Source organism: Haliaeetus leucocephalus, unplaced genomic scaffold (assembly GCF_000737465.1).
Source record: "Haliaeetus leucocephalus isolate CR32 unplaced genomic scaffold, Haliaeetus_leucocephalus-4.0 Scaffold184, whole genome shotgun sequence".
NCBI classification, from domain to species: Eukaryota; Metazoa; Chordata; class Aves; order Accipitriformes; family Accipitridae; genus Haliaeetus; species Haliaeetus leucocephalus.
This window is the reverse complement of record NW_010972620.1, coordinates 13381718-13406725: the sequence shown is the minus strand read 5'-3', so window position 1 is coordinate 13406725 and position 25008 is coordinate 13381718. Positions and strand designations below refer to the sequence as shown.

General features: G+C 37.7%; 3 protein-coding genes across 4 annotated transcripts in view; 1 reads left to right on the top strand and 2 right to left on the bottom strand.

Annotated features, from left to right (window-relative positions):
* The window catches only part of PDE6C (phosphodiesterase 6C, cGMP-specific, cone, alpha prime), a 32713-nt gene extending 30534 nt beyond the window's left edge, over positions 1–2179 (bottom strand). The window contains exons 1-2 of one of the 2 annotated variants that reach the window (XM_010564933.1): positions 1891–1902; positions 1504–1812 (exon numbers count right to left, since the gene is read on the bottom strand). In XM_010564933.1, the coding sequence (XP_010563235.1) occupies positions 1504–1812; positions 1891–1902 (321 nt within the window). Of the gene's footprint in view, positions 1–1503 lie in introns of both variants that reach the window. The other variant, XM_010564932.1, reaches the window with a different exon arrangement.
* A 9388-nt stretch (positions 2180–11567) lies between these two features.
* RBP4 (retinol binding protein 4, plasma) lies at positions 11568–18854 on the top strand. The gene is made up of 6 exons (XM_010564931.1): positions 11568–11608; positions 11778–11910; positions 12558–12694; positions 12850–12956; positions 14625–14837; positions 18652–18854. Exons 2-6 carry the CDS (start codon positions 11785–11787, stop codon positions 18663–18665), a joined length of 597 nt encoding a protein of 198 aa, XP_010563233.1. The 5' UTR covers positions 11568–11608; positions 11778–11784; the 3' UTR covers positions 18666–18854.
* A 1049-nt stretch (positions 18855–19903) lies between these two features.
* Positions 19904–25008, bottom strand: part of FFAR4 (free fatty acid receptor 4) — a 5608-nt gene continuing 503 nt past the window's right edge. Inside the window, exons 2-3 of the mRNA XM_010565027.1 lie at positions 24127–24255; positions 19904–20311 (exon numbers count right to left, since the gene is read on the bottom strand). Of these exons, the coding sequence (XP_010563329.1) occupies positions 19904–20311; positions 24127–24255 (537 nt within the window). The remainder of the gene's footprint in view (positions 20312–24126; positions 24256–25008) is intronic.

The window sequence follows — 25008 nt, the reverse complement described above, 5'->3', positions numbered from 1 at the left end:
CTTTGTCACAAAATTTTGAACAAATCCCATTGCAGAACTATTTGGGCAGCCCTGCTCTGGGCACCTCTCACATAATGATATTAAGGAGCAGTGCAGTGTCTGATAGAAGGCACATCTTTCTTGATCCACCTGATCTTTTCTCATGTAATCAGCCTTATGAATTTAGAAGGATTATCCTCCAATCTCCCCATGTGGTGGTAAGAGGCAGTGAGTCAGATGCTTCTTGTCAGAACAGCAGCCATTGAAGAAAGCATCTTAGTGGTCAGTTAAAAATCAACTGATTTGTTTTCTCAAATCAGTCCTTCTTCTGTTTTTTCCCATGATTCCTACTTACATCTGAGGTAGTTTACTCTATATTGGAATGTTCTTTTTACATATATATATATGCATTTTCATTTGTTTCTGAGCTTTAAATGTAATGCTTTATTCCTTTATGTATCCCAACTTTTAACATGATAAAATACATTACTTTTTGTTTACCTCCTGGAAAACATAGATAATTGCAGTGTATAAAGATTTTTATTATTTACATTAAGCTTAGGACACTGAGGTGGTTTCCATCTCTAAAATGGCCCAGAATTTTAAATTGACTGTATAGATAATACTGAGAAGCCATACTGTCATCTTGTATAATTATCTTAGCTCCATTTGATTATGCTGAGCTTTTCCACATAAGGCTAAAAAGAGATGAAGATGTCACCATTTGATAATACAAGGTTAGCTATTTCTAAAGAAATCTACAACAACCAAAGCACATTTATGTTTCCCCATGTATTTCAGAGCAGTTTCTAAAGCAGTTCCCACTCATGCATGTTTAATTTGTTAGGTCACTCATAATTTTAATTAACATTTGTAATAACCCTTATCAGCACCATAACTAAAGAAGGTGATTCTGTGGAAATTCAACAGGAACTTTGAAAATGTCAGAGTAGCTCTGACTCATTAATCTTCTTCTATAGATGGTTCTGAACAAAAGCCCTGGATCTGGACATTATAAAAATTTGGAGCCATCTTAAATTCAAAGACAGACTTGAAGCTGAACATATAGGTTCACATCATCTTCATCTGGATTCATTCACCTACCTATAAAGAAGCATCCTCATTAAAAAAGCTGCAAATTAATTGTATTCAGAGGTGCATGTATGGCAGCATGGAATGATAAGGGAGAGCACTTGCAAGCCCATACTGGAAAACAGAATAGGAGCCTGCGTTGTTCAACAGAAACACAAGTACTTATTGGTCTCTATTAATTGAATATTCTCCTCCCTTATTATAGTAAATTACATTACAACTATTGTGCAATGATACTGGAAGTATCCCACTAGGCTACATGGTGTGGTTCTATTGGATTTTAAGCAAACTCTGCTGCTGCTTTTCTCATGCTTTTGGCCTGGATTTCTTTCTCTGGGATGTTTTTGAAGAATGACTCTGTACCACAAGCCCTGTGCAGGAAACTGAGTAAGCAAATGCACAGAAACCCATTCCCCAATAGAAGTCACTTACCTTTTTCACATCAGGTATATTAAAAAACTTCTTGGTATGAGCAACCCATCCCGCTATCCCGATGTCCAGAGGAAAAACAGTCTCATTGTCTGGCTTCACCAAATTTTCCTCAAAGCTGGAAGTTGGAGTGACATTGAGAAGCCTGGTGGCTACCTCTGGAATACCATTTCGGGAACGACAAACAAACATACTACACCGATCAGCCGCCAGCAGCTGTGCCAGCCTCTGCAGGGCCTTGTGCACTATCTTTTCCATAGTGCCTCCTTCATCCTGGATTTCTGTTAGCAGCTCAAAAAGTATGTTACACTCCTCCAGACGGGACATGTCTTTAAAGCTGACTCCTTCCTTCACATCTCCAGGGCTCACTTTAAAGATGCTTCCCAGCACTTCTGCCCTCATTTTTCGGTCAAAATACTCCTTGGCAAACTGGGGGTTGTTCTCCAAGTATTTTTCAACGGCATCTTTATTCACCTCACCCATTTTTGCTGGATTGTTCTTAGGATTTCTTTTAGAACTGCATCACCATCAAAGCAGGAGTGGTAGCAAGAAGTCCTAACTTGATGCTAGTAAAAAACCAGTACTTTATACATATTGTATAGCTCACAGGCATAGTACATTCACCTTCTTCTGTGGCTTCCAAGCCTTCTGAAACTCTTGAGGTATGACAGAAGGCACTGGCTTAGCATCTTCTTAGTGTGAGATCTTGGAGACTGCTAATTAAAGAGATGTCAGGACACTAAACCCCTGAGCATTCTTAGCTCATAAATCCTAATGGAATCATTTTAGCATTTTAAACTAACCAATTAATTCTTAGACCTTATAAAATTGTCTGTTGTATAGATATGTATACCTGTATGTTCTCTCCTTCATTCACAGTATATGTACTCTACTATACAGACAAAAATTTCCATTGAAACTTAATATGAGGAATTCCACTTAGATACTTAGCCCACATTATACACGTGCACAGATGTACACACGTGTATTTATAAGAGGTACTTAAGCAGAGGAAAACAGAATGTTCCAGAGAGAATTTTTAAATTGCAAAAATTACTTTTTCTCAAAATAGTCAGGAGATGATTGAAATTGGATTACTAAAAGTAAATAATTATGAAGCTATACATGCATAAAATAGGTGAAATCCTAAAGACCTTATAAAAGTCTGAGCTTGCTCAAGTGATTTACCCAGGTGAAGATGAAGTAAAAGAATTAGAATTTGAATCAGCACAGCCAGATATGATTTTTTTTTTCCAAAAATAGATAGCCTAAAGGAAAAAGTAAAATTAGAAAATGGCTTGAATTTAAATTGAGTTCAGGAGACAGTAAAATTTTTACTCTATAAGCATAAATAAACAGACAGGGTCCTGCAAGTAATGCAGTTTCTTTATGCCTTCTTCAGAAAAAGTGGGAGATCTCTGCTCTCTTAAATAGCAGAAAAATGGTAATAACTGACAGATAGCAGGCACAGAGGGAATCTTGAGTCTGGTTGTAGCTTTTTAACATGTTTGAAGTTTCCTACCATCAGAAGTTCAGCATTACTCACATGAATAGAAAAAGAATGATGAAAACTGTGTTGAATTTTAGGAGAAAACACCCCAGGGCTACGTGAGCGAGAAGGCTGTGTTTAAGTTGAGTGCCAAGTATGACAGCAAACGATCTGTGTTCATTGAAACAGATCTGAATTTCAGCACAGTAGGAGGGCTGCAGTACAATTAATCTTATTTCTATTTGTGGCATCCACAGTGATAAGAAGCAGAAAGAGATTCTTGGTATAAGAAAAATAGACCATATACCCTTTGACAATTCTTAATTTGAAAAGAGTAATTGTCAAAGTACAACTTTGTCTGCCAGAGGCCACAGTGTGTCAACATTCATTTTTATCAACAGATCTAAAAGAATCAACATGGGCAACTGACACTGATCCTCTCATGCACAAAGAACAGGTCAGTGATTGGTGTGTAATGGCAGCTAACTCAGTACATTAGTTTTTCCTCTGACTGTGATAAGAAATGCTCTATAAGACACTAATTTTTGCCAGACTGCAGTTGCCATAAAGATTTAAAAATGCATATGAAAATCAGCACAGTATGGACAAATTCTGGGCTGGTTCCTTTTCTCTGGCAGGGTTACTTACCCCAGCAACCTGGGGGACAGCATAGGACCTTCACTGGTGGGCCTATGAGGTTGCAGTACCTTCTTTACAGGTATGAACTAACTTTGTGGCAGGACTGTGCAACTGCAACAGCAAGATGTCCTCACCACTGTATGCATGTACAGTTCACAAGAAAACAGCAGAAGAAATGCACATATATCTTAGTCTTTGAATAGTTTCATGATCTGATCATTACATTTAAAAGCAATAGAGACTTGAAAAGAATTTTATATGTATTTACACAGAGAGTTGAATTATTTCTCTTTATCTGTCATCTTTCTAATTTCTAGCTCAAAACTTTTCATACTGCTCTTTAAAAAAGAGGATGTTGAAGAGCTCCAATGAAATTGTGTGAAGGAATAGTATCATTTTTTTGCATTATTTGTTCAGTCATGCTTACTGACTTTGAAATGTTCTATATAGTAGTTTCTCCAAAGTAGAAAGGATCTATAGAGGATCTGTCTCATGCCCAACTAAAACATTGTAAAATTATCTTCTATATAAGATTTACACATTCATCTTTATCACATGTGAGAAACCAGCTTTACAAACATTAGTTGTTCTTTATATTGTGATTACATTAATTCTATGAAATAGAGCAGCCTGTCACTCTCTGGAGGGAGAGTAAGTAAAGATAGGCAACCTGACCAAGTTACACTGTTTTCTTTGCGGGCAGGGGAGTTGGTGGGTTAACATTTTTGTAAGCTAACAATTTTATTATCATGTGTACCCGTTTTTTTCAATATGCAAGATCACCTAAAATGCTTATCATGGTTCCACCAAATATCCCTCATGCCCAGCTGTTTTTACAATTATAAATTACACTATTTGTACTTTGAGGTAACAAATAAAGATCATATTTTAATTAGGCACTACTGTAAGATGATAAATCTTTCTTTGTAACAAAATATTTCAGATGTAGGTGGGTTGTCCTATAATCATTCTTAAATCATCAAATAATTCCTTTTTTTTTCTTCTTAATTTAGATTCACTTTTACAATTGCACTCTTGCTCTGTAAAGTGTTTGTGAAATGACATGGAAAGAAGTATCAGAAACCAATAGAAGCTCTTTATGAGGGTAAAAGGTTCTTTATGAGCCTATCCAGCTTATGAGGACTGGCAGAGAGAGTTGAGGTTGTTTAGCCTGGAGAAGGGAAGGCTGCGGGGAGACCTTGTAGCTGCCTTCCAGTACTTAAAGGGTCCTACAGGAAAGATGGGGAGGGACTCTTTATCAGGGAGTGTAGTGATAGGACAAGGGGTAATGGCCTTAAACTGAAAGAGGGTTGATTTAGATTAGGTATTAGGAAGAAATTTTTTACTGTGAGTATGGTGAGGCACTGGAACAGGTTGCCCAGAGAGGGAGTGGATGCCCCATCCCTGGAAGTGTTCAAGGCCAGGCTGGATGGGGCTTTGAGCAACCTGGTCTAGTGGAAGGTGTCCCTGCCCATGGCAGAGGGGTTGGAACTAGGTGATCTTTGAGGTCCCTTCCAACCCAAATCATTGAATGGTTCTATGATTCTATGAAGTTTATGTCTGGAAGACAGTTAAGTTGGCTTTTTTTCAACAACTGCTGTATATTGTCATGTTATGTTTCATCGTGAAGTCTATGTACACATTGATTAATCATGAATAATGAAGACCAACCAAGAAGTTGAAGTGATTTGATAGAAATTTAAATGTAGTTTGGTACATAAATGTGTCTTACATTTATGGAAGTCCACATTTTAGCATTAGGGAAATACTGTGTATTTGTATTTATGCATTTTTGTTTCTCTCATATTAGTATTTTAATGAATTTTTTAATTAGACCATTTAAACATTTTGGAGCACTAGTGTTGTAATGAATCTTGTATCTGTGCTGGAATAAGACATTTATTTTCTGTTCTATCTCCTTTACTCTTCTTATTTTCCACACTATCGAATATTTTATCTTTAGTAATCCTAATTCACATTTGTATGTAAGTTTATTATAAGAAACTATACCAAAAAATTATTTCACATTTCTGGCACTTTCAAACATGATTTTGCTATCATCTTTCCTAGCAATTTTTTAATAAGATCACCTGTTAAGAAAATACATTTTAATGTAGGATCCGTTACATACATGGAGGTTTAACACTGGAAACTAACCTTGTTCAGTCATTTTCACTGCACTTTTAAAGGCAAAAATAATATGCATTTGGCTTTGATTCTTTTCCATTCTGAGGCTGTTTGATTTTAAAAAACAGATAAGCAGGGTGCTATATTTTTCAAATTGTTTTAATTTCAGAGAACATCAGAAATATGTGTGCTTTCTGATTTTAATACATATGATGTCATTTGCCTTTGACGTTCATAGTTACTACCAGAAATCAAACTATTTATGGAGTACTTCTTAGTAGTAGACCATTCCTGAGCCCTTGTGATACATGGAAACTCCTAAGAAGGATAACTGACAGACATGGTTATTTAAATAGATTCAAGCAGCACGTAAATGTCAAAGGTATTTATAAGGTTTCCCAGTTCAGCTCAGTGTTTGTATCTGAGCACCTCTGTCCATTTAGATAGCAGTTAATGTGGTTCATTCAGTTAAGATCTTCTGAAGAAGCACAGATCAGATGTGTTTATTTCAATTGCATGGCTTTTGAGGTGGATAATTTTGTGGCCACTGTCTGGATATTGTAGACTCATATGTATAATCCAAGAAATTAATATTGAGAAATATTATTTATTTTTTCCTAAATGGTTAGGTTGTGAGAATGGATTCTGTAGGTATCTACAACAGGTACTGTGTGCCCCTAACACAGCCAGGTTTTGGCACTGAAATGTTTTGGTGTCACTGATCTGTTATGTTTTGGGGACCTTTATAAACAACTTCAACTTTTATGTTTCTTTTAAAATAATTTTCTGTCCCTTGTCTTACAAAAGTAATCTTAAAAATGTAAACACTGAAGATAGTAAATTAGCTACTTTTTCCATACAGCTGCAAATTTTAATGGTCCCTTAAAACTGCCAATGATTAGCTCTGGGGGTTAATGAAATAAGTAGTCAACAGAGATTTTAGATTCTAGGGGAGATTTCCTGAAGTAAATGGCCAGTCTATCATGAAGGGGTTAACCTGGGTTGCCAGATGCGCTGTAGCTTTGACCATGAGCATGGGTTTCTTGGTAGTTTGGTATGAATTTTAGTATACAGACTGAGCAAAGGACAGCAGCCTTTTAATCTCATGCACTCTCACATTTACTCCGATGTGATCTTAGGTTACCTGACCATTTTTAATTACTGAGAATATTGCTCAGCACCACTGAGAGAGGTCTGACAGTCTTCTTCATACCCTCCTGCCAGATATTTATACACTTGATAAGATCCCCCTGAGCCTCCTTTTCAGGCTGAACAGGCCCAGCTCTCTCAGCCTCTCCTTTTGTCAGATTCTCTTACTGCTCAATGATCTGCATGGCTTTTTGTTGGACTCACTCCAGTATGTCCATGTCTTTCATCATTCATAGTTTAAAGCCCTCCTCACTGGGCTGGCTAGCCTGTTGGCAAAATTTACATCTTTGTTTCAAGTTGTTTCCATTTCAGTTATATATCTAGAAAACCGATTCAAAATCAGTCCTCAGAAAGGTTTGCTAAAGAGAATAAGGGTACCATTTTAAACTAGGTTTGTTTAAATATTGTTTATAAAAGAGTTCAATATAATTTTACTCCTTAAGCAGAATGTCACGTCAATAAATTACAAAAACAGGTAGCGCACAGGCTGGCATGGTGCAAAGGCCAATCTTTTCAATTCCATTCTGTCCTTGACCTCTGTACTCAGACTGCCACCAAGGGGAACAGTTGTGGTGGTGACAGTGTACATAGTTGTCCCTTACAAAGTACATGGAGCTCCTTGGCTCCGCTCATGCCACTTGTCGCTTGTTAATAGGAGTCTGGCTCCACAGGGCAGTGGCTACGCTTGGATCTACTGCTCTGTGCACACAGCAGTCATTCATTCCCCTGCAAAATCTGCCTTTAAGAGTTTAATGGATACCCATGTTTGTGAATGGCACTCTATAAATAAATAACCATAAGACAGCAAAAAGCCTTTCAATCTATGTGCAGTCTGGCTGGAAATGGATGCTCCATTTCCTATTACCAGTTCTTTGAGCCAACTTTCTCCTAAGAGCTAAGCTTATTCTTGTGACCACAAATAAAATTCTGGTTCTTTTAATATTTAAACCTTCAATGTTGCAGTGTTAAAAATGTTTTAAATAGTAATTTGACTGTTGTTTCTTCCTTTTTATTATAAAGACATAAATGAAACGAAAATAGCTCCCACAATGAAAGCTTTTTTCTGCCATTCCTTTGAAAATTGACCTTTTCTGTGTATTTTCTGTTGCTATTCCTAATGGAAAATATTGCAAAATTTTACAGGCTATTAATGTAAAAAATATTTCAATCACAGAATCACTGCCAGAAGTTAGCCCCTTTTTTGGCCTCTTGGCAAAATTCAAATGTAGAAGACTTTTTTCCCACTTAAATTAAACATGGTTCCAAAAGATACATATTGACTTTTAAAAAACTTTCTATAATACTCAAAATATGCTTCCAGCTTCGAACATTGGAATGGAAAGTCATATATGAAATTTATCAAGCTTGGTGTTGAACTTAGCACAAGTTTTGTAAATGTATGCTTTACATTAGAGGTTATTTGCATGTTTATGTGTTATCAATATTTTAGTAATTCTTTTAAGTTTAATTGTCTGAGCCTTCCCAGGACCCAGCAATCATTTCATGCCATTGACTTGATCTATGCACAGTGCTCTCAGAATCAGTTGAAATCCTGGCCCAAATTCTGTTCCTTTCTCTTTTCTTGAGAAGTACAAATCTGCAAGGGGTATATCCAGGTTCCAAGGATCTGAATGAGGATCACTTGCTGGCATCATTTCTCGACCAAACCCATAGCCCAAGTCAATCCAAATTATGATTAACTGAGGCAAAGTTTGTACTGTTTATGAGTTTACATAGTTGTGCTGGCATAGCTACGTCTGTTAGGACTGAGAAAAAATTCACCCTTGAATTGCCATAACAATGCTAGTCTGCCAGCAACCTTCCATCTCTCCTCCAATGCACTCCCAATCTAGATGTAACTGACAACAGAGGAGCCTTTTTGCCTAAAAAGCTTGTCTCATTGAACCAAAGAAGTGCTTTAGCTGTACCTGTGAAAGGACTTCATTAATGTAAACTGTGTCTCAGGTAGGCAGAGCTGAAAGTATAAGCTAAACCAGAAGAGGCATATAGCCAAGCTTTTACTATGTCACCTTCAAATTGTACTGACTTGCCCAGGTCCTCTTCTGCAGTTGTTGAAATCTGACTGGGAAATACTGGTGTGACTTCACTGTAGATGTGCTCCCACAAATCCACAATGATAACAGTTCAAAATAAGAGTTTTCTCAGGCATTGCATAGAGTTTGTAGAGATCCCAGACTTGAGGAGTGGAATGATTTAGAAGTTAGAATTACTAAGTCTCTGCCAGGCACCTCCACCGGTACAAGTTGCCAAACATCGCAGAAATCAGTGGAGGCACACAAAGGAATGTTGTGCTGTGGCTAATACAAAATTATATGTTTCTGATTTATTTTTCTTGCTGACCTCAGATTAATTTAAGAGACTGTAATGGCTCTTGCACATATTTAGAACTGATCTTACTAAAAATTATTAACAGAAGTAAATTTTTGTTTCAGTGAAGCCTGGATTGGCCTCCTGTCTGTAAAACTGCTGAGGGCAACATGCAGTAAGTATGATGGGACTATTGACTAGATTTTCAGAGGTGGTCAAATCTCATCAGGTTTTGATTCATTTGGACGAGTGACTGTAGACTCCTTTGAAAACTTCTGCCATAGAATTTTTATGGATAATTATGTTATCGACAAAATTTTATAGGAGTAGTTTTGAACCTGGAAGAACCTCTCTGGGAATATAAAACAGTATACAGATTTTTGAAGAAGACAAACTTAGGAGAAATAATAGTGTTTCACAAACTGGCAGAGAATAAAGAAATATTTTTTTCTTTGGTATTAAAGAAAGTAATAGATTTAAAGCTTATAAATTAAGCTATAATCCCTCTTCTTACTATCAGTCATGTGAGACACTGAACAAAGAAAATCCATGTTGATTTTGATCTTGTAAATATGATGAATTCATATATTAAGACTAGTGAGTGTTTTGTAAAAGTTTTGTAAAAATGCATATATATACCTGGTATCACCATTGCCAGAGGTTGGCACAAGGTTCTAAAAGCCACCAGAGGGATATAGATTGTTGTTTCTCTTCAGTCTCTGCAGGAATTAGCAAACTTGAAAATCTCAGTTTAAAAATGGAAACGTTGGCTTATTGAAAGACTACTGTTGAAAGTTCCAGGACAATTAATATGCATCAAACTTTCTGGTTACCCGTGTTAAATATGTTCTTTATTCCAAATAGAAGCTTAATATTAAACATAATGGAATTTTTAGTGTCTGAAGTAACCCAGGGAATCAAAGGCTTCAGCACAGACTTGGAACAGCCCTGAGCATTTGATGTTTGAGAAAGTGAACAAAAATATACTCTCTATGCAAAAAAAGAAACCAACACAAAGCAGAAAAGGAAGATAAATCAAACAGACTATGCCACTGTTTGCATTACAGATTAAAAAGATTTTAAATGGCAGCAACAGTAAAAAGTTTAATATTTTTATGAATATATGAAAGGAATAGAATGCTAAAGTAAATTTCTGGGAAAGGCCATGCTGAATAAATTGTTTTAATTCTGTACATCAGCTACTATTGAAGCATTTTTTATACTACATTGGTATCTCCATATTTAAATTATATTTTTGCTTAATTCTTAAAGTAACAAACACAGACCTTTCAACAAGCAGGCTTCTGCCTTTATTCTTTCAAAATCGTGAGGTGAAAAAAGTAGGTGAGTTAGTTCTCTTGGTAACAATCATTCCTATCCTGCTCTGGTTACATGTCTAGAAAATAATTAACGGGTTTTCTCTAATGCTTCCTAAAGATGTTGAAACTATAGAACAAATATTGACTGAGAGGCAGCAAAACTTGCCTGGACAGGAGAAAACAATAATGCTTTATATAACTGAAAATGGTTTGCCAAAAACAGAAGGGAAATTCTGGAAGGTCTGATTTAAAATTGATGTCAAAAGAGCCAGATGTGGTATGTACATGCACTCGGGTATTTGCAGGCCACACATACATCCTGCTACCTTTGCAGTACCACACAAAGGTGCTCTTTTGCCTTCCTGAAGATTTGCAGGGCCCCAGTTCCTCTCTCTGGGAGCCACTCATGAGATGGTTTAGCACCCAAGCCAGCCTTTGGGAAGCAAGAGGGAACAAGTCATGAGGACCTGAAGAGGTTCTGGCAGTACCAGGCTTTCAGAAACTTGAGCAGAAACTTGCAAGTATGATGTTTGCCACTGTTTATCAGGAGAAGACAGGAAAAGGATTTGGGGGGGAGGTGGAGGAAACAAGTCTGCACCTTGTAACTGGGTTGAGCACATTGGGTAATAAGGACTTTGGACTGCAGTGTGTAAAATCACAGAGGAGGTGAAGGCAGCTCATCCTCCCCCGTGCAAAGATGGGGTGCCTCTCTTTTTCCTTTGTTCTCCGCACACATGTGCACACCCCTTCCCCCAGGTGTAAGCTCTGCCTTTGGGTTAGCAAAACCAAAAAGAGGCAATTCATCCTAGCGCCTGCTTGGCTGCAGGTCAGGGTCAAAGACCACGTGAGCCCATGGGTGTTATGCAAGAGGCTGTTATGAAGGGGCCCCAGCCTGCAGCTTGCATCAACCCACCTCCCTACTCCCCCTCCAATGCTGGCTTTGTACCTCAGGGGGTTGCGAAAGCCCCAGGACTACATAAAGCATTCCCTGTCTGGGCACCCTGCCACTGCCATCAACATTTGGGCTCTCAAGAGGCCACAGGGACCGGCACTGCCTGTAAGGGACCCTCCTGTGGTGGGCTGGGGATGACCAGGTGCCTCGCCTGTGCATGCATCAGGGAAAGCCGCAGGATGCCCTGGGGACCTGTCAGGGCAGCCTTCCTCCCTTCCTCGCTTGTGTGACAGATCCTGTTTCTGATGCTATTCTCTGTTTGCTGTTGCTGCAGGGACGGGATGGCCCACACGGAGAGAGCTCTGCCCTGGCTGCTGCTGGCGCTGGCCTTGCTGGGCAGCAGCACAGCAGAGCGGGACTGCCGAGTAAGCAGCTTCAAAGTCATGGAGAACTTCGACAAGACCAGGGTAAATCTTCTTTCTCTCCCGGATCTGTGGTGTCTTGCCTAGCTCCTCTTCCCAGGCTACAAAATCTGGCATTCAGTAACACCAGTGTGTTCACATTTTCACTTGAAATCACAGACTGCAATACTGAGAAACAGCAGAAGTGTGTGATGTTGCCCACACCTCCACAGATGCTGGTTCCTGATGCATCTGACAAAGGAATACTGCAGAAACTGAGGTTTAGCAGACTGGTCTCAAACTGTATGGTCTAAACAAAAGGAGTGTAGTGATTTGGTTGTTTCTATGAAAGTTAATACTCTGGTGTTTTCAGACATCATTGCAAGGAAAGAACATTTATATATAGGTCTGTCAAGATCTGCCAGTTGTTATCCTCTTCCCACCAAATTTTGTATTCTAAATACTGGAGAACTGCAGATACAAATAAGATACCAAAAAATGTCAATTCTTTCACAAACCCTTGCTGCACTAGGACATACTGGTGGGTTTATGCTGTTGGAACAGCTAGATTTTGTTTCTTAGGTACAACTTTGAGGCATGGTGTCAAAGATCTGCATGTCCTCCCCTCTGTCACCTCCCCTAATTTGTAATGTCTCTTTGTAATGTTTTCCATACTTCTAGTTCTAACTGCAGCCTTTGTTATTTCCTTGCAGTACAGTGGCACCTGGTATGCCATGGCAAAAAAAGATCCTGAGGGGCTGTTTCTGCAGGACAACGTGGTAGCCCAGTTCACCGTAGATGAGAATGGACAAATGAGTGCCACTGCAAAGGGCAGAGTCAGACTCTTCAAGTAAGCTGTTTGCAGTCTTCCTCTTGTTCCATTTCACTAAGCTTCTGCTGCACTTATTGGTGCTCTAATCCTACCTGCTATCCCTGCACTAGTCAGTCACACGGAATCTGTGCTGTTAGGTTTGAATGTGATGGTTTTTTTCCCTCTGGCTACAGTAACTGGGATGTCTGTGCTGACATGATTGGCTCTTTCACTGACACAGAGGATCCTGCCAAGTTCAAGATGAAGTACTGGGGTGTTGCCTCTTTTCTGCAGAAAGGAAGTGAGTACTTACCTATAGAAGATGCAGAAGTACTTGGGAGCCTAGTTATGTTGTGTGACCATGCTGGGGAAGGAAAAAGTAGTGTTGGATTTCTGAAACACACTTAAAATACGTAATAACTATCATACAGCAAAGCCTTAATGTGAACAAGGTGATCACAATTTTTTATATGGGACAACTGGTTGGCTTTCTTGAAACAAGTGAAGACCAGGCCTTCGTATATCTTTGTATTTCTTTTGTTTGTTACCCAACGATATAATTGAAGGTCACTGTTTGGAAAGAAATGAAAGGCAGATGAAGTATTTTAAGTCTTGTTTTAGTTCAGAACTCAGTTACCAGATGCTTCTGTTCTCTCTGAAAAGCCTAACATCAGACTTGGCCGAGCAGGAAAGAGGATTTTGCAACTGTTAGTTTGCTTGGTCTTATGTCTGAAAATGTAGAGATTTATCTGTTTTAAGAAACAAATATGATCCAGTATATATATATATATATTCATATTTTTCTGTCATCTGCCACACCCTACACAAAATTAGTTTACTGAGCCAAGTAGAGATTCAGACACTTGTAGCTCAAGACATTTCCATGGATTGTTTCCAAGAGAAGCAGGTGGAATTTGGAAGTGATTGGAGCTCCACTGTCTCCAAAGATACAGTTACAAAGAATGCTTTGGATGCCAATTGCTCTTTAATCGTTGCCAAATCTCCTCACAGCATGCTGTTGAATCATGTTTTCAGGGATACTTCAGATTGCTGGCTGACCCCAGATTCTACCTTTCTAAAAACTAGTCACCACCCACAGGAGAGATGGGGAAGAGAACATACAGTGTTGCCTTCACCAGCGCACACGTAGTGCAAGGAAGGATCTTTTGCTCTAGGAGAGGAAGCTGCAGAGATGACGCTTTTTCCTGCAAACACCTAGGTTCACTTCTGTTAGCACAGGGTGTCAGTGTGACCAGGTATTTATCAGATTACCTAGCTAAATAGTTAAGAATTCTCTAAAATTTTAACTGCATTTTGAGAAGAGGGTTTATGCTAGAGTTTGTAGCAAATACACTTCTAACACATGTGGAAACTTCATGATAATCTTTTTCCTTAAAAATACAGTTTAAGTAACATCCCTGGTAGGAAAATAGTTATGGTCTTGAGTAATCTGGAGCATGACTAGAACGACCAAGAGCACATTTGGCTTCTCTGGTTTTTTAACTATTTTCTGTCTGACTGTTCCCCTTTTTTGGTGAAAATAAGAAAACTTCCTTTGTACTTCATGGTAGCTACTGTAATACATGGTTCTTTTTTGTGTTTGTTGCCACATTTTATAATGATGTTCAGGCATGGATTTACAAGGCATTTATTAGCACTTCTTTATGTTGCTTTTGTTCTGTGCCCATGTTAGAGGAGAAGCAGTGGTGCCAACCATTTCCTCTTCTCTCCATCACTGTCCTGGATAAATATGCTTATTTAAAAAAAACCAAAACCAAAAACAAAACTCCCCCCAAAACATGGAATTAAATACTAAACACAGGAATAAACTAAGAGCTAATCTGTTATCATTTATACCAATCTTCATTGTATTATTTTCTTCACAGAGTTATGGCAGCAATCTCTTTAGATTTACTAGATTTTACTTGTGTCTCTAACACCTTTGCTTCTTTGCTATGCTTTCTTCCAGATGATGATCACTGGGTAGTGGACACAGATTATGATACGTATGCTCTTCATTACTCCTGCCGCCAACTAAATGAAGATGGCACTTGTGCTGATAGCTATTCCTTTGTGTTCTCCCGAGACCCCAAGGGATTGCCTCCAGAGGCACAGAAAATTGTCAGACAAAGGCAGATAGACCTCTGCTTGGACAGAAAATACAGAGTTATTGTTCATAATGGTAAGAACATTTTTTTCTGAAGAATTTTATTCCAGGGTTTAATGACTAAAGCACTAGGAGTCTCTTGCTCATTAAATAGCAAATGCATGAAGTCTTTTACTTAGTGGCTGTCATACTGTCTTTTGAAAACTGGAGCTTGTAGTAAGTTATTTCCAACTTTTATTTCCCTTATCTGAAGGAGACCTAAGGTGTATAGCTTTTTATGCAGCATATCACATCAGCTGAAACAATAATTAGAGGAAGTTGTAAAACAATTAAATCAATGTAGTATGAGTAAACATAGTAAGAAGAAACTTCATAGTTGCTGTAGAAAGAAATTGTGTCTCTTTAATCAGAACTCTTTGCCTTTCTCAACAAAATAGTTGTTGAAAGGAATATAATGTATTTTCAAAAACTTCTTTGAATAATTCTTCATAAAAGGCTTTTAAGGAATATCAGAAGTCTTAGAAAGGATACCTTATAGCAGACCCTTTCTCACAGGTCCTCATGCCAACTGTTTCACAAAGGGTTGTGGGACACACCCCTCATACTGGAAGTATGACCCTATATTGAGTCATACAGTCAGGCTGAGCTTGCAGCACAGGGAAGGATAAAAATTAGCTCACTTGTGCTCAAATACATTAGAAAAAAACAAATGGTAATTTCTGCTACTTTAATCAATGATCTAGAAGAAAATGTAATATACTTACTAATAAAGATTACACCCAGAGTTGGGAATAGTAAAGAATGAAGAAGACAGATTAGAATATTTAGGACAAATAAAACAGTGATGTACCTGTCCCTGTCCCCAACCTTGCATTCTGGAAAACACAATATCTACAGAAGATGTGACTGGTGAATCAGCTTAATGTGAACTCCCAATGTAATGCTGTGACCAAAAGAGTTAATGTGATTCTTGGATGCATAAACCAAGGATGCAAAAGATTAATTTACAGACTCATATGAGACTGTTGTGCTTGGCATAGGTCTGCTTGCTATGTCATTTGATGATAATCATAACTGGAAGGGGTACCAAGGATGAATTAGAAGTTTCAAAGAAGAGCAGAGAAAAAATTGAGAGTTTGTAAAATGTGTCCTCTGGTGAGTGCTTCAAAGACCTCAGTCTTTTCTCATCAGAAAGAGGTTAAAGGCTGACCTGAGCAAAGTCTGTGCTTGCCCACACAAGCAATTGGAATTGGATAATAAGGGACTTGCAAACATAAGAATAATAAATTAAAATGGATGGAACTTTAAACTGGACACATTCAGAGCAGAAATAAATAGCCATTTGTTTAACTCCAAAGGTCATTAACCTTTGGAACAGTTTACCAAGAGCTGTTCTATGTTCTTCATCACTGAAATCTGTAAATCAAGATTAAAGGCTTTTCTAAATGACATGTTAGAATAAACTGGGATTGACTGAAGGAACTTTTGTGTATTATAAAGAAAGTCAGAACAGATGAGCACAGTCAGCTCTTGTGGCTCTATTACTTGTTCATCTGATCTATAAACAGAGAGTAATATATTGCCATGTTGTAAAGTAGGTATGCTGATAACAGGGTGCCTGAAAGATCTGCTAAGGTAGGTGGTGTTTAGAATACTGATTAGTGACCTGGAAAAAGTGCCTGACAACAGTGAAAATAGAAATTTTGTCTTGAAGGAGAATTTGGAGACAACATAAAAGACAGTTGAGATTTAAGGCAGTCAAGACTAAAAGACATCATAAATGCAAATGAAATTGGCTTTTGTGAATGATGTGTATGATTGCATAAAGGGTAGGATAGAAAAGAAACTGTCATTATATATATTGATGATACTTTGTTTTGAATGCTGCATTCACTGCTCTTCAAACGAAATGCAGCAAGAATAAAAATTTCTGAAGATAAGGAAAAAAAGACATTATTAGGGATGTTTTTGTATTAAATCTAAGATAAAGTGTAGATATACAGCTGTTGTGCTGTGACTTTGAGAGGTGTGTGCTATGGTGGTTCCTTGCATTTCTGTCAAACCCAGAGAAAGTACTATCCCACTGTAAAATCAGAATATTGGGCTAGTCCAAGTACTGGTCTGATTCAGCATGGTGGAATCTGTGTTTCTATTATTTCTACACTATATGAGGCTTGCAAGGCAATAAATGTATTGTCAATCTTTGCAAGAAAGTATAAACCAAAAAGAAAAATTGAATATATTCATTTATTCATAATTTGTTATATAACTTTTTCAAATATCTCAGAACTTCTATATAATAGAATGCTTGTGTTTTTTCCACAGAGTATAGAACCAATAATGTAATTTTAAAATAAAAGCTCAGAATGTCTTTTGAAAGTTAAATATTCTTTGACTTCCTAACCTTAATTTAAAAGTTGATCATGCTGCCTCTAGTCTGTTACAGAAATATCAAATCTACCAAGTTGCACCAAGTGCTGTATTCTTTGTCTGCTATCCTAATTTATATTCAGATGTTAGGCACTGAGTGCAGTGTCTGATAAGACTGTGTGAGTTCCATACTGTTTGTAAATGAAAAATAGTAGCCCGAGTCCTTAATACTATCAGCTTTTTATTGAGGATTATGCCAGAGTTTATCTTTATGAGCCCAGCACCAAAGCATAAATGAAACTTAAAGCCAGCAATTTGCATTTTCCACTTACTGTGATCAGGACCTGTAATTACCATAGTGTTAGTTGATTCTGAATTCTCCAGTATCACTAAGCCAAAGTTCCTGCAAAGCAAGTACATTTGGGAATGAGAGAACGATTGTGAGCTAAACTGAAAAAAAAATCTATTGAAAGCTTTATATCAGAAACTCTTACAAAATTCACTTAATTCCTTATGTGGGGATTGGAAGCCTTGCTACTTTAGTTTTAATTCTGCTATTAAGAGCTACAGAATTAGTAGCAAAAAAAAGCCAACTTCGGTTATCTGTACTGACCTGCATTCCATTGTTATTGTGGTAAAATTCTGACTGACGTCAATAGATGCTGCAAGAACAGGCTTGTATCTGTTTCTAATTGTGCATACTCTGCCTATGTCTTGAAGCTAATTTTTTTTTTCCCAAAGATTTTTCATTAACTTTTTACATTAATACTGTACTCAAGTTAAGTTCCCTCCAAACACTAATAGATGTACAAAACTTATCTTGATGAAAAAAAAAAAATTCTAAAATATCTGGTTCTTTAAGGCAAAAGAGAAGCCTAGGAAATTACGAGGGTTTTGGTTGTAACTTACATTGCATTTCTGATGGTAGCTCCTTTCCAAATATGGATGAAGCTATGATACACTTAGTCTCTTGCTTTAAGTTATGCAATGTGAGTGTGGATATCACAGTGGGACTACTTGTAAATACAATATGATGTCATGTTAGTAGAGCTGAGAGCTGAATCTGCTGTTAGTATTTGCTAGAAGCAAAAATTGTGAATTAAAGAGTGGTATGTTCCTTCAGCTAATTTACTATTGCCATTAGAAGTTTTGGAGGTCAGGAGATCCTTATTTTGTTGAAAGACACTCTTAAATTAATAATCTTTAAAAGGCAAGTAATTTGAAGCTTGTTAAATAAATAACTCTTTTATCATTGATCTATCCAGTACCTTGTTTGCTGAAGTATTAAAATGCTCAGGACAGGTAGATGAATTCCTGTTTTGTTCCAAGTTGAAAATTCTTTGGAATTATAAACTGCAGAGCAAGGTATTGGCATGATCATTACAAGTAACAGACTGCTGGGCTCAAGAGCATTTTAAAGAAATTAGATATGTATGCATTTAAAATTTGGTGAAAGTTTGTATATTTTAATTTTGTCTAGTGTGGTTGAAAAATAATTTTTTTTGTGTGTGTGTTTCAGGATTTTGCTCTTAAGGAGATCCAAAACTATGGAAAGAAACCATGTAACAGCACCATGGATGTAAAGTTAACACATTGATTGGGTGTTCTCTTGAAAACCTTTTAAATGGCTTCATTTAGATTTTGAATATATTTATCTGAGCTGTATAGCTCACCTTGTTAATAAACCAATGAAACACTTCAATAAACTTGGATTACAGGGGATGCAAATTGTTTGTATGCAAATCTGTACATATGTAGACATTGGGTTTATTAGTAAACCATTATCTTAATTGCACTGTTTTGAGTTGGTGACAGATGGCAATAACTTAGAATTTAATCTTTCTTTTTTTTAGTGGTTTCAATTTCTGACTAAAAGAGTTTTAATTAAAAAAAAAAAAGAATATATGTATTTTAATTTCCTTTCAAACACAACATCATCTTTTTTGTAGGAAATATTGGAAATTGTTCCCAATAACATTTTAGAAAGGAGGAAGGAACTTCAGTGATCCTATGTATCACTGATTAACTTTATTACATGACTACTGAAGACATAAAAAATACACATCTTTTTAAAAGAACTATTTCACACAGGACAAGTAAACGTTTATTTATTTCTTCTTTATTTATAAATTAACAGGCATCATGTCCATATTTTTAATCTGAGATGGAACCAAACTGGTCATTCACTTGGTGATAATACATGTTTATCATCTTGTTTCCTGCACAAAATTGGTTAGTCTCCTCAAACCTATGTTCAGGCAGTCAGTTATCTAAGTGTATAATCAAATGCCTTATTTAAATGCGATTAAAAAAAAGAGCAGATACTTTCTGAGGATGTACACTTTCACTAGAAAGTTGATCTCTTAGTCAGTAGAAAATAAAGACTAAAAATCTATCAGGTGCCCTCTTGATATAGATTCACTGTAACTTCATTAAATTTAATGACATTTATGCCAACTGAAAATGTACCCTCATAGAAATTAATTCATCTGGTAAGTACTTATTTCAGCTATTTTACATTCACCAAGTTCACTGCCATATTCCTATTTATTTCAGTGTAAGTGGAGAATTCAATCCATTGGATTAAATTGTCCAAATCTTACTGAGGCAAAGCAGTGAAGTCAAGAGAATTTTACCTGCAGGAATTAAAAATACAGGTTTAACGTTTTTTTTCCTTCTCTGGCATATATACTATAACATAGTGACCTGTTCAACCTGGGATAGTGTAGATATTAACATCCAAAGTGTGGCACAGCTCAGACTTTAAATAATTATCTGGTAATGAAAGACAAATTTGGTTGTTCATGGTTACTTCTTCTTGCAGTGGTTTCTGTACCAGCCCCATGCCTTACAGGGTTCCCTGTACAACAGAGAAGAATTTCCTGACATTTACGTCTGAAATGGGCAACATTATACAAAATTGGATTGACAGCAGAGTTGGCAAAAGTGAATAATACTATCCAGAAGAAAACTGATGGCAAAATATTTAAATCTTGTTTGTAGTTCTGGACTAAAATTAAAAGAATAATTATTATAATTGGGCTCCACATGATGAAGAAAGAGATCATCAACACAAAGAGGGCTCGGAATAGTTTGTAGTCTTGCTGGGAAACACGAATCTGATGATTTTCTGAGTAGGCTAAACCAGCATTTAAACTCCTTCTTGATGCTTTTGTAATCTGCAGTAAAAGAGAAGAAAGTAACTTTCACTGAAAACTAGAAGAATTATTAATGCATTTTTACAAGTGTAAAAGTAAATCTTGGCACATGATGTTTCTGTTTTGAAAAGTGACTACAAGAAAGGCATTGAAGAATTCCATTTTTACTTTTTGTCAATGGTTCCATTTCAAACGTTCTCACTTTACTAACAATTTTTTTCCTCTCAGCGGTGAACTCACCTCAATATTAGTCAAGCTGGTTGTTCTCCTCATGGCTCTCTACCAGCCATAAATACTTTTCAGCATAAAACAGAGCCTTAATTACTCATGAAATCCCATTAACTTCAAATTATGACCTCATTTGTTCTGTCTAAATAAACCCATTGATTTTTTTCACAAATGCAAACTGGAACATAGTTAACAATCCTGTTGATGTGCAAGAAGGAATACAAACCAATTCTCTTACAGCCATGCTGATATTACAAGGTAGGTATTAGAAGGAGCATAAATTTATTACAGTAACTAAATCATGTTATGTTTTAAAAGTGAATGGGATTTTACGTAAAGTTTTGTGTAAACTTCTAGTTTTTCAGTCAGTAGTCAGAATTGCTTTCTATGGACTAACCTGAAATCTTACAGATCCTTTTGTCACTATGAAAATCTGTGTCTTGTAAAAGTACTGTCTGATGTAATAAACCAGACTATGGGTAGTTTGGGAATCTAGTATTCATGGGTGTGAATCATCTGTCATTAGGTAGAATATTGAATCCCAATGGCTTGCAGAAAACTCTAAATCTCATGCTCTACATCCCTGTCTTCATTGAAGTTGGCATAGCACAAATAAGTCTGTTACTTTCACATATCTGATGCAAATAAAATAAAATTGAAAGATTTAGAAAACAAACATTTATGCTAAATAATTGAGATGCCATTTTACCTCCTGCATGGGTAAAGAACAGGTATTTTCAAAAGTCTGGATCAATTTGCTGTCTAAGTAGGAAAGTCAAAAGGTGTAAGACTCTTCCTGCCACTTTTATGTGTGACATTTCCCTTCAGCAATAACCAAAGGAAGGATAACAGTAATACTACTAATACTTAATAGCTTCCTGGTTCAGCTTAGGATGAAAATGGTTGTATATATGTTGAGTAATTTGTCATTCTTTCTGCAGTTTTCTGGATTTGTCACAGAGATAGATGGCCTAGAATAAATATTCATTAAGAACTTAGACATCTACAAAAGATTTCAACAGAATGTAGGCGTATAAATCAAAACTCATGATCCAAACATGGGCTTCTCAGCAGCTGCTGAGCCTGAGAAGAGGACGGTCTCAGTAGCTGCTTCCCTGATTTAAAAAGGGCAGAGAATTCTGATGTTTTGGGCATGTAAAACTATTCCAGCCTGATGATCTTTTGCTGTACCCATTTGGAATCCAGAAACTAGGCTAACTCCTCCAAACAATCCAATCCAAGAGTTGTTCTTAGAGAGCACCTAACCTGCCTTAGTAAGAATGAAGGTTTCAGAAAATAAAAAAGGACTAATATCCACTTCTAATGTAAAAGTAGGAAAACCAAGTTCTGTACCCTCCTCAGCCTCCGCTGTTCAAAACAGCTACAGAATGTCCTCATTAGATACCTTTGTACCTGTCCCATAGAAGTACCCTCCATTTTTCCTGCTGGAGCCGCACAGCTTAGAACTAAGAATGCAAGAATAACCAGAACTGCAGTAAATAAGACGCAACTGCATCTTAAGGAAATGCTCAACTGAAATGGGGTGGCAGTGATACATTTTGGATCCTGTTTTGGTCTGCCTAGTACAAGGAATCTAGATACCTATCGTGGGCATCTGGACCACACGCTGAGAACCAGGAACTTAGAAGTCATGCATACACGAGTAGGTAACTTTCAGAACATGAACGTCTTTACTAGTTCCAGCCTCTTACCTAAGTCTTGCCTGAGAGGGGGAACAGTGCAAAAACAAGTAACTTAATTACAAATCATGGTTTCTAATCTGTCATTTTTGCCAGGCTTCTGGGAAGTGTTACGTAAAAATAATACTGAGTTTCAGATTAAATTGTGAAGTGTACATTTGTAGAGTATATTTTTTAACAAATTTGAGGTTTTATATCTGTAGTGAATCATCATCATCATAGATGCTATGTTATTTGAATACATGAATGCTTTGAACTGCTTCCAGCAACACTGAGCATTGTACTCTGTATGCACTGGCATCATGGAGCATTCTCACGAAGTGAGAGTGAATCTGCTCTTGGGAATGGCTCAGGGATTAAAACATTCTCCAGCTGAGTTCCGGTTGCTTCCTGGAGAGCTGTGTGAGAGAGAAGATTCAATTATAACAGACAGGATCCTGCCATGGGCCTCATTCCTTTTTCAGTTCAGGAGAAATGGTAACGCATCTTAGAATCCATGTTATCAAGTTGGAAAAGAAACATGAGCATGGCAGCATGGGGCTGTTTTATAATCCAGGATTCCAAACACTTTTTTGGGCTTATAGCTCCCTATGTGCCATTTTGTTCTCTAAATTCACCTGTTGTAATCTGGAGTCAGCAAGGACAAGAGGAATGCCATTCCTGTCCTGGTCTCTGACCAAGGACTGTGGCATTCCTTGGCCTGCAGGTTTTTGCAGTTCCTTCCAAGGGCTCAGACTCCCCACCGAGTTACTGTACGTTCTTTGGCTACAGCAAATATGAGGTTGCAAATGGCAAGTGCCTTACTTCACTAGAAGTTTACCTAATGCATTTACCTCAAGGTTATAATGAGCTTATAGAGTGTACAGAAACTAAGAGCTGACAATTTTGACTATGATATTAAGCCTGATCAATAGGTAAGTATATGTAAAGCCCAGATTCTAGGTCCTAGGTTCGTTGAAACATCTATGTGCAGCTCTGGTACTTGCACCCACAGCATGTGGGTGCTCAGCATTTCATCAGTTAATTCCATGCTCAATAATCTGTGTATTTTGAGATTCCTTTCCAAAACCTGTCATCTTCCTTACATATAGTACGAGAAATTTAATTACCTAATACAGGAATCAAGAATCTTTTGGGTGCAGTTGCTAAAAACTAGGCCTTGCAGTACCTAGTTTGAAGATTTCTAGCGCTTTCTCACTGTTTTTGAAAGAGAAAGAGGTGAGAAATAAGATGTTTTAAGAGGAATTTAGGTAACTAATATCATGCTTGCTAGAATATAGACTAAAACTCTGCCTGGTCTCCTGGCCTATATTTCAGCAGTTAAACAACATCCACTCAGAAAAAAAGTGGGAGCAGAGTGTTTAATTTACAGTTTTTGTTTCCAAAGTTTGAAATTGTGGAGGAGTAAGTGTAATCTAACGAGATCTGTATACTAAAAATGCATGCAGAAAATCAGTAGATCTAAAAGGGGATGGATTTTTTCTAGTCCTGCCTGTCTTTGCTTTCTTACAAATCCCTTGTGACTCTGGAGTTTAGGCTCAAGGAAAGCAACACCTAGTTTTTAGTTACTTCAAATACTTGACTCTTTTAGCATTTAGGAGATTGACAGTCTTTAAATATGAACAGCATGTAAATGGAGAATTGTATTAAATACTACATGTAAATGAAGACAAACTTTGTGTTGGGCTTCTGGTAATGTGCTGTTCAAGCATGTTCTTAGTTGAAACATATAGGCTGTTATGTACAGGTTGAAGAGCCTCATTTTATATCACATACTTACCATTTACTGAGCAAATTATGTCTATACCTTTTAGATGTATTTGTATTCAGTGACAATATGTTGATGCCTAGTGAGTTACTGTTTACTTTATTTTTTGTTCTACAACAAAATTTAAAGGAAAAACATACCTGTAAGATTTTGGAATAACTGATGACGATGACTAATCCTGGTATTAGAAAGAAAACAGTGGCAAAGGTCACATCCCAAACTATTTCTCCTGCAATGCTGGGCCAAAGCAAAGTGCAAATCTGAATCTCCTGTTTACAAATAAAGAAGAAAATTAACATTGTACCGTTATTTTTACTACAAAGTTGTCCTTATGTCCCTCTATGCCTACGGAGAAAATGGCTGCAGACTAAACCGAGCCTGTGAAACTTTCTACTCAAACAGAGCAGATGTTCAATTAATGTATTACTGCATGGTTTTAAAAGCCCATACAATTACAAATCGATGTGTTGCCCACAATCTAAACATTGCCATAAATTTCACATCAAATGCTAACGACAACTTTAAAATTGAAACTTACAGACCTTAAACTTAATCATGTATTTGAGTGCCGTGTTGGGTGTACTTTTGTACTCATTTCAAAATACTAGGCAGAAAAATCAGTGCACGGCCATTCCGTACAGAGGCTGCCGCATGCGCTGGGCAGCTGTCCCAGGACGCTGATCCCTCGGTAAGGTGGAAGTGTGCTGAAGAGGGGATTTCCGAGCCGCACTGGGGAACGCAAAAAAATCCCAGCGGACGCCCATTTCATCCCTAAAGGGAGGGCCCGCCGGCGGAGCGGGACGCGAGGGGACGGCGGCGCTGCCGACGGCGGCAGCGGGCGCGGGTCTCCCGGGCTGCCCTGCCGGGGGGAGCCCCCGCCGCTCCTCCGGGCACAACCTCGGCACCTGCCCGCAACGCGGAGCGCTGCCCGCTCCCCAGCAGCAGTCTCCCCTCGCTGACGGAGGCGGACGAGCCTTGCCCGCCTCCTGCCGCCTCCCGGCGCCCGCTCTCCCCCGGCGCCC

Bases quoted from the DNA above. Each gene is read 5' to 3' on its own strand.
- RBP4 (XM_010564931.1), top strand. From the start codon at position 11,785: ATGGCCCACACGGAGAGAGCTCTGCCCTGGCTGCTGCTGGCGCTGGCC. The intron at 11,911-12,557 runs GTAAATCTTCTT...ATTTCCTTGCAG, and splicing joins AGAACTTCGACAAGACCAGG to TACAGTGGCACCTGGTATGC. The intron at 12,957-14,624 runs GTGAGTACTTAC...GCTTTCTTCCAG, and splicing joins CTCTTTTCTGCAGAAAGGAA to ATGATGATCACTGGGTAGTG.